The sequence below is a fragment of the Equus quagga genome, chromosome 13, assembly GCF_021613505.1.
Source record: "Equus quagga isolate Etosha38 chromosome 13, UCLA_HA_Equagga_1.0, whole genome shotgun sequence".
NCBI lineage: Eukaryota > Metazoa > Chordata > Mammalia > Perissodactyla > Equidae > Equus > Equus quagga.
In genome coordinates, this window is record NC_060279.1 from 87,965,934 (window position 1) to 87,975,340 (window position 9,407).

General features: G+C 48.9%; 1 protein-coding gene across 1 annotated transcript; it reads right to left on the reverse strand.

The window, feature by feature from the left end:
- Positions 1-33: 33 nt before the first annotated feature.
- Positions 34-8,334, reverse strand: LOC124251171 (sialic acid-binding Ig-like lectin 8). The gene is made up of 7 exons (XM_046683721.1): positions 7,726-8,334; positions 7,262-7,540; positions 6,995-7,042; positions 5,831-6,088; positions 5,073-5,169; positions 4,633-4,729; positions 34-1,566 (listed from the first exon to the last, which is right to left on the reverse strand). The coding sequence occupies exons 1-7, from the start codon at positions 8,171-8,173 to the stop codon at positions 1,378-1,380; spliced, it is 1,416 nt and encodes a 471-aa protein (XP_046539677.1). The 5' UTR covers positions 8,174-8,334; the 3' UTR covers positions 34-1,377.
- Between the last annotated feature and the right edge of the window lie 1,073 nt (positions 8,335-9,407).

Genomic DNA, 9,407 nt, shown 5'->3' on the forward strand with positions numbered 1-9,407 from the left:
CTGAAAAAAAAGGCAACACAGAGTGAACAAACCACATGAGTATATACCGCATGATTCCAATTACATAAACCCATTATATAATTTATAAGATCAGTTTTTTCCAAGCCTTGATCCATTTTTTCGACCACATTTGTCAAGAAGTCGTCCTTTTCCCAGTTGAATAGAATGGGTGCTGCTCAGTGCACCATGTGTAATGTGCTGGTCTATTTATGGACTCTGTTCTGCCACACCACACTCTTGATTACTCCACTTTATAGTAAAGTCTGACTTCTCCAACTGTGTTCTTATTTTTGGGAATATTTCGCTATTTTAGGTCTTTACATTTCCATACATTTTAGAATCAAATTGTCAAATTATGTATGTACACACACACACACATATATATGCTTATACATCCAGATATAAGCTTATTTACATCCATATATATATGTTTGTTGACTGGTATTATTTTAAATCAGTGTGGACAAAACTGGCGTGTTAGCAATATTCTGTCTTCCAATCCATGAACACGTTATATTTCTTCATTCATTTGAATCTCCCTTAACTTCTGTCAGCAATATTCTGTATTTTTCAGAAGCATTGCATATTTAAATAAAAAAGCTTTCCTTAGTACTTTATGGGTTTTGGTGCTGTTATAAATGGGCTGGGGTCCATTTACAGGGAATTTTTAATGCCCCATCAATCCTTTGATTTCTTTCCATCAGGCTACTCTATGCAGTGGCTGCTGTGATGCATTCCTTTCTTTGGGTGGGTGCTGTAGAGGATTTTGGGATCATGCAGTTTCATTCATCAGATGGTCATGTGACCATTTGGGAACCTTCCTCACTGGTTTGGTTCGTCTCCACAGGTTGTGATGATAAGCTGCTGTTTGACTTTCCCATCTCAACCCAGAGTCTGCCTCTTGAGCTCGGCTCTCAAGGACAGAAGCAGATGAAGGTCCAGCGGGAGGACATTTCAGCAGGAGGGACCTCAGGATGCAAGGTCTGAGGTCTGATGCTAGTCCTCTCCTGAGTCAGGAGAGATCCCCAGCAGATCCCTCTGTCCAAATCACAGGGATCCAGCATGTGTTCTGCATCCACTTTGTGGCAGGTGCTCTGATAGGACTTTACTCCCAGAATTCTCACTACAGACTTCCAGGTAGAGCTTCTCATGCGTGTTTCACAGAACAAGAAACCGAGACACAGAGAGAGGGTTGGTCTGTCACTTACTTAGTAAAGGTGGAGAGTGTGGATTCTAATTCAAAACTCTTTAGTTCCAAAGGCTCTGCTATTTACACCATTTAGCGGGCATTTAAATCTGCAGGCATCAGTCTGTGATTTTTTTCTTTGGCCTCAAGGACCGTGGTCTCTGAAGCCAGGGCAGGGGCTCTGCAACTGCTCACTTGTGGATCTTGATCTCGGAGTACTCACCACCAGTGGCCTCCTGTTCCTGCGGGTCCTGAGGCTTCATCCCAAGAAAGCTGAGGTTTGCATAAAATAGCTCTTCTTCCTCCCCTGAGTAGGGGGCAGCCACCTCTGGGGGAGGGTGTTTTGAGACGCTGCCTGCCCGGGATTCAATCACAGAACCCTGAGTGGAGGGAGAGAGAAGGGAGTCAGAACAGAACGTGAGGCACAGGATCAAGCAGAAAGTGTCCAGGAGGGAGGCCCATGAATTCCCTCATCCATCCATCCCATACACATTTTTGTCGAGATCTCCTTGATTCATGCTTTCTTTAAATATTCAATACTTAGTGAGCAGATTATTTGGAGCTTGCTAATCTCATTAACTTCCTACAACAACCTCATAAGGAAGATATTATTATTGTCTCCATTTTATAAATATTAAAGCTGAGGTTGAACCAAGTAAGCACTATGCTCAAAGTCGCTGGTGAAACCAGCATCCAAACCAGTTCTTTCTAACCCCACAGCCTGAGGGCACCTGTGTGTGAGGCCCTGAGCTGGGTGCTAGACATACTGTGATGGACACAGAAGACACAGGCCCTGACCTCTTGCAGCTTATTCTTTATTTGAAGGAGGCAGAAGAAAGTGAGTTAAACAAATCTCTAATCGTGAATCAAGATATGATAGACAGGAACACAGTAAATGAGATGGTTTCAGGGCCTTGATTCAGGCATGGCACCTGCCCATGGGAAGAGTTTCGTGGGAGGACAAGTCAGTCAAAGAAGTTACAGCCCTGTGGTAGGCAGAATGACATCCCTGCAGGATGTGCATGCCCTAATCTCCTGGAACCTGTGAATGTGTTGCTCACATGAAAAAAAGGACTTTCAAGATGGAGTTAAGTTAAGAATATTGAGATTGGGACATCCTCCTGGATTATTTGGGTGGGCCCAATGTAATCACAAGGGTCTTGACAAGGGAAGGAAGGAGGCAAAGAGAGATCTGAAGATACTGTGGTTCTGGCCTTGAAGATGGGGGAAGGAGCCATGAACAATGGAATGCAGGCGCCCTCTAGAGGCTGGAAAAGGCAAGAAAATGCATTTTCCCCTGCAGCCTCCAGAAGAAACGCAGCCCTGCCTGCCAACGCCTTCATTTCAGCCCAGTGAAACCCATTTTGGACTTGTGACCTCCAGAACTGTAAGATGATAAATTTATGTTTCTGGAAGCCACTAAATTTGTGTTAATTCATTACAGTGGGAACACGAAGCTAATACAGACTCACACAGTCGAGAATGACAGGTGCTGCCTGGGGAGCATCCTTCTTTGCTGCTCCCTTGACAAGAGAACGCTTCACCAGAATTGTTAACGTTTGTGCTCCTCCAAGTCTCTCTTGATTATCCAGATTAAGATTCATACACACACACAACCACTTTCCCACACTGCTATTATCCAGCACACCAGTGACCTCTGCTAGTGAAATCCAAATGGCCATCTTCAGTCCTCACCTCTCTGGACTCTGCAGCAGCAGATGACTCTGTTGCATGTCTTCCCTGAATGAAAGCCCTTCTCTACTTAACTACAAGATATCACACTTTCCTGGTCTGTCGACCTCACTGGCAGCCTCATTTCTAGTTGCTCCCCAACCAAAAGGGGAGGGGAGAGTAAGAGAGGAGGGAGGAACAGCCCATGCAAAGACCCAGAGGCAGAAGTAACTTTGCTCTGCTTGATGATGATGAAAAGTCCAGTGTGGGTGGAGAAAAGGCGGGAGGCAGGAGGAGTGGTCGGAAGTGGACTGGACCGCAGGGCGGGGATCAGGGTGAGGCAAGGGAGGCAGTCATTCACAATGCAAATCTAAAAGGGGAGCCAAAACCTTGGTAACTGGTATAAATGAGATTTTCATGCAATATTTTTAAAATCAAAATGAATGTAAAAAGATCTTATGGAAAACAGAATATCAAAAATTTCAATAAGCTAGGATTGGTTAGAGTGCCCTTCTGAACCAGTTGGAACCTGAGCCAGAAGAAAAACTGTGTCCTCCTATATATGTGTTTTTAATTTTAGTGATCACTTTTTCCAGAACATTAAAATAATAGAAATATTACTGAAAATTTGAAACATGATTTAAGATTAAAGTTTAAGTTTAAGATATTAAAGGGTTTGTGTATACCCAAACCAGAATTTATTATAATTTTGCTTTCCTGACTTTACTGGAAACGAAAGCAGAGAAAATATTTTCAAAACATTCTTCTCTGCCTCTGCTTTTCCTATGATGGAGAAATGATTTTAAATAACTATTAACTAACTTCACTCTACTGATTCTACCATTAGTTAGATTTTTGATATTTTGCTTATCATGGATTTTTTTTCATTACTTGTGATTTTTTAAAAATAGTGTACTAAAATATTATTTATCTCAGTTGCTGAGGTTTCTGGTATCCCCTCAAGTTTTGCATCTGAGGAGAGTGCCTCACTCTCCTCACCCAAACCCCAGCCCTTCTGGAGAGGTAGGAACTGAGAGGCTGGAAGACGCAGGGCTCAAGGATGAGGAGTTTGAGCTTCATTCTCTAGGTCAGAGGTCAGCAAACTACAGCCCGTGGGTCAAGTCCAGCCCACTGTCTGTGTTTGTAAATAAAGTTTTATTGGAACACAGCCTCACTCAGTTATTTACATATAGTCTCTGGCTGCTTTCACACTGCAAATCAGAGTTGAGTTGCTGTAACAGAGAGTGTCAGGCCAACAAAGCTAAAAATGTCTACCATCTGACCCTTGTTAGAAGAATTTTGCCAGCCTCTGCTCTAGACAATGGGGGTGAACATATATTCAAACGCAGAGCAGCTGGACAACGGTGACTTCTAGATGGTCGCTCTGTGTAGGGCAAAGGAGGTGAAAGGCAGAGAAATGAGGGGTCCAAGAAAGAGATCCTGAAGCCTCTGCAATGACAGGAGTCAAGATGGAGAGAGGGAGACTGATGCTTGCTGCTCGTAGAAAGAAAAATGGACAAGATGTGGTCAATTTTTGGCTGTGGCAAAAGAAAAGGAGGATAGAGAGAAGGTGCCTCCTCTGCACCTGGCCTGAAGGAAAGAGGAGAAAACTGTCCTGCTGTCATCAAGATGGGTAATCCAGCATGGGAGGATGAAGAGGAGGTGATGAGGAATGCATCTTTGGCCATGCTGAGTAGGACAATCAAATGCAGGGCACCATCTTGGAGGAGGTATCCATGCAGGATGCTGGATGGGGAGATGCCCAGGTCACACACCTGACAGACTGAGCTGGTGACAGCGATGGTACCCTCCATGGCCATGTCCCCCACGCCTGCTGCTGGCCTTGTTGCCTTCTTCTTGTGGCGCCTCACTCTGAGTGAAGAGACCAGAGAGACTTTCTGTCAGAGCAGCTCAGGGTGCAGTGGGCAGACTGACCCCCTCCTCTGTTCTCTCTGAAGGGGCAGGATGGGTGACTGAGGTAGAAAAGGAGTGGTTTTGACCCAGAGACCTCAAGGTTGAGAGTACAGGCTCCCCCATCCTGGGCAGTGGGGCCAAGGGCTTATGACAGACTGGCCCAGGTGCCAGGGACCTCCTCCTGCCCTTGCTTCAGGCTCTTGACCCACCCAGGTCCCTCTGGCTCTGGGCTCAGGGATTCCATGGCTGCCTGCCCTTCCCACCCCAGGGCTCTCCCTCCCTCCCCAGGGTCACTGCTCACATGATGACGATGATGCAGAAGGACAGGAAGAGCAGGGCTGTAGCACCTGCTCCACTGATGGCCCCCAGTGCCGCTCCTGATGAAGGACACGCTTTTCCTGCAGACAGATTGGATTATTGGTGATTCCCTTATGGGAACTCGGTCTCTTCTTCTCCCACTCCACGTAGGTCCCTAGACTTCTGTGTTGAGGCCACTTTGCCAGATGCAAAAAAAGGGGCATGGAACTGGAGGCAGGTGGAGGGGGCAGGGTTAGAGTGAGGAGAGTGAGGCGTACAAGAGCAGGTTTGCAGCCTGACTTTATTTAAAATGGTGATATTTTGTTCATCATGGCATTTATTTTGCATTCATTTTATTTTTTAAAAACTATTGCATTGTAATATTACTCCTTTTGATTCTGGAGGATTTTTTGGCTTCTCTTTAAATTTTGTGCCCATGGTAAAAGCCTCACTCTCCTGAGACTTGTTCAACCTGCAAAGGAAGGACCTTGTGTCCCCAGACACACCTGTCCAGGCCCCAGCCCCTCTCCTCCAACACCCACCTCTTTCGCTGGCCTTTCCCTCCCAGCCCTCACCCCACGCCACACCCCTGGCCTGGAAGGAAGTGGACAGTGACACTCTGAGTCCAGGAAAATTCAGGCCTCACAGCAGAGCACAGACCAGAGTTGAGCTCTGTTGAAGCTCAGGGGGCTGCTCAGTGGACTGTGAGGGTGGGTGTTGTCTCCTCCTCCAGCCCTCCTCCCAACCCGCCGGTGCACTCACTCTGCACAGAGAGGCTCAGGGAGATGTGCAGGGAGCCCTGAGGGTGCTGAGCTTGGCAGGTGAATTTGCCTTCGTGACTTGACTCCACCTGGGGCAGCTCCAGGACCCCGAGGTTCAAGGACTGTGAGGGGCTCAGGGTCTGGCTCCCACGGGCCCAGCTCAGCCTGGCAGGGGGGTTGCTGTCGGCAACACAGACCAGGCGCAGGGACTGGCCCTCCTGGACTGAAAGAGATGAGCCATTCTCCAGGGTTGTGGGTGCTGGGAAGAAGAGAGAGAGGGTCAGAGCCACAAAGAGGTGGAGATAAAGAGGAAGGATACAGACAGAGACTGGATGAAGACAGACACAGAGATGTAAGTGCAAGTTCAGGAAAACACACACTTTCATCCCTCACGGGTGGGAATGTAAACTTATTCTCCCCCTGAAAAGAACCACTTGGTGAAATCTCTTGAAATTGGAAAGAATATAGGAAGCAGCTATATTTTGCTTATAGGAATCTTTCCCACAGACATGTTTGCGAAAGGAGACACAGGCTTGTTCATTGCAGTGTTTCTGCCAGTAGAATAAAATTAATGTCATGATTTTCCATTAACAGAAGATGCGTGCAAACTCAGAATCCATCCAGACGATGGAATACTGCACAGTCGTGGGGAAGAATGAGGACAACTGGGCTACTGATATCAAAGGACAACTTAGATCCTTTATGTGAACAAACCAAGGCTCAGAGCAGCGTATGGACACTGATCTCTTCCCTATAGGGGACTGGGCATCAGAAGGACAGACTCTGCTGTACGTTATGAATTTTGGACCGTGTGAATATATTACCTATTCAAAGGTACTTAAGTAAGCAATTGTTGGAGAAAATAAAAAGACAAGGCTGGAACAGTCACCAAAAGACTGATGATTAGGGGTCTCCAGAGGTGGGATCTGCCATGTGAATTGCCCTTTTTCCCTTGTGGAGCTGAGGGGATTGGAGAAGGCTGAGGGCAGTGAGGGGCCGATGGGGACAGCTTCTCAGAGGCCATGGGGGCTAAGGATGGGAGGGACCACTGGGTTCACCCACAAGCCGGTCACTGGGGTGAATCCAGGGTGAGGCAGGGACCTGGCCTTGCCCTGAGCTGGAAGAGGTCCTGCTCCCTACAGCCCGGGAGGGGGCTCCTTCCTACCTGTGCTGTTTCCAAGGAAGATGGTTACGGTCAAGTTCTGCGGAGGGTCTGGGAGAGAAAGACACTCATCGGTGTTGAGGGCTGGGTAGACATGGGCCCTTGTCCCCAGGAGCTGCAAATATGGGGGAAGGATAGAGGCGGGCCACCTCCTGACCCCCTCCCAGCCTGGATTCTGCGACCCCACACCAGTGTCTGAGGCCATCATACCTCCATCCCCACTTCCCTCAGGATCACATCAGGAATGGGGCATCCTGGCCCAGCACTCACAGGACACGTCGAGGAGGACAGTCCTTGTCCTGGTCACTCCAGCCCCAGGCAAGTTAACCTGACATGCGAGGCTGGTGCCATGGTCCTGAGGCCGTGGGGTGAGGGTGAGAGCCGAGGAGCGTCGGGTCCTGGGGCCCAAGGTGGTGACGGCTGATGTCATCCAGGAGAAGATGGGGGGTGTCCCCTGCTCACAGGCCCAGGGCACAGAGCAAGTCAGATTCGTGGGGTGCCCAGAATGCAGGGTCTCCGGGATGAGAATGTCAGGTAAGTGGGTCAGGGCTGGCGGGAGAGAGGGAGATGTGGGGATCAGGATGGAGGGTCTGAGGTGCAGTCCTGAGAAAAGCCTCCAGCTTTGGTCCAACTCCTCCCTCTAAACTCTGACACTCTTTACCCCCAACACCTCCCAGGAGTGAGGTCTTATCCCAGTACTTCCACTGAGGCCTCTCCTGGAGCCCTCTCCTTACCTATCACATGCACAGAGAGATAGTCTTCTTGGTAATTCCATTTTGCTTTTCCTCTCTCAACTCGATAAAAGTATGTTCCGTTGTCCGTCCTCCTGGCATCTCTGATGTCCAGGGAGCAGTTGTAGGTATGGGGGCTCCCAAGGAGGTGGAATCGGCCCTGGGTCTCCTCCTGCACTTTTCTATCTGGGTCATCTGTGGCCACAGGAGCGTCCTGGTTCGTATTGGCCCCTTCCCAGAACCAGTAGCCATGAGCTGGGGTAGATTCAGTCCAGCCAACCTGGGGATAGGTGAAGAAGCAGGGTACTCGCACACACAGACCCTCCGGCACCTCCACCGTCCTCTGTACTTGCAGCTGGTAAGTCTGGTAATATTTCCAGGGCTCTCTATGGCCCTCAGCCCCCTCCCTCCACCAGAGCATGGCCATCAGCAGCAGCAGCAGCAGCAGCATGTCTGGGGTTGGAGACGCCAAATTTCCCGACAAAAGTTGTTTCTCAGGGTTCTCTCTCAGAAACTAAAAGTTCAAGATTTAGAGGAGGCTCCAACAGGAAGCTGAGGGTGAGGGCAGAACAGTGACCCTCCTCAGAGGAGGAAGTTCACCCCAGACACTGTGGGGACTGGGACAGGCCCTATAGTCAACCATCCTCCACCCACGTCCAATCCTGGGGACCCTGGGCCAGGGAGGGTGAGAGCCTCACCCAATTCACACCCCACGCAGGGCCCTAGCCCTGTCTCTTGCCTCCCTGTGGATGTTCTTCCCCTTGGAGGGTCATTTTCTGCAAAGTGAAATATGTTTCCTCTGGTCAAACTTGTTGAATCACAGGCTGTGGCTGTCTGTGGAGGTTGGTCTGGCCAAGGGTTGGACTCAGGGACACAGGAGATGTGGGAGGCTGACTGTCCTCACTTCCTGAGAATCCAAATGACGGGCGTCCCTTCCCTGCTCATGAGGTCTCACACCAACCCCAGACGCTGCCCTGAGATTCAGTGTCCAGTGGGGAGACAATAGGTGTCCCAGCACCAGAACCTCCCTGTTACGGGGACACATGGAGACACGTGAAGTAGACACGTAGTGAGGAGCGCCAGCCTGGGGGTCCCCCACCCTCAGGGACGGTGAGGATTTTGTGAGAGAAGAGGCATGCACTTTAATACACCAAGTTTATTTTCAGTGACCACGGGGTGGGCAGAGGTGGTGGGAATTCTGGGAGGTGGTGCCTCCTCAGACCCATGTTGGTTTCTTTGAGAATATTTTGGGGGAAACGTAAGACACATACACAGAAGTGCCCCCACAAGCTCAGTGGTTCACCACAAAATGAACACACTCAAGATATAGAACATGGGGAGCACCCAGGACCTCCCCCTTGGTCCTCCTCCATATCGTGAATGCCTACTCCCTCGGAGGAGCCCCAACTTCACTGTGAAGCCAATTGTTTCCTTGCTTTTCTCTGTAGTTTTATCATCTGAGCATGCTGTCCTTAATACTATGGCTTTGTGCATGCTTTTTTTTAAAGACTTTGTATACATGGAAAAAATCACAGTGTTTTCTTCTATTCAACTTCATGAATCTGTCCAACCTATATTATTCCATTCCCAGAACTATTACCCAACCCCCTGAGTAGAGTCAGCGCTGTGATCTTGGAGAAGGAAGGTACAGGGTGTGAACACGCATAAGTCCTCCCACACCATCA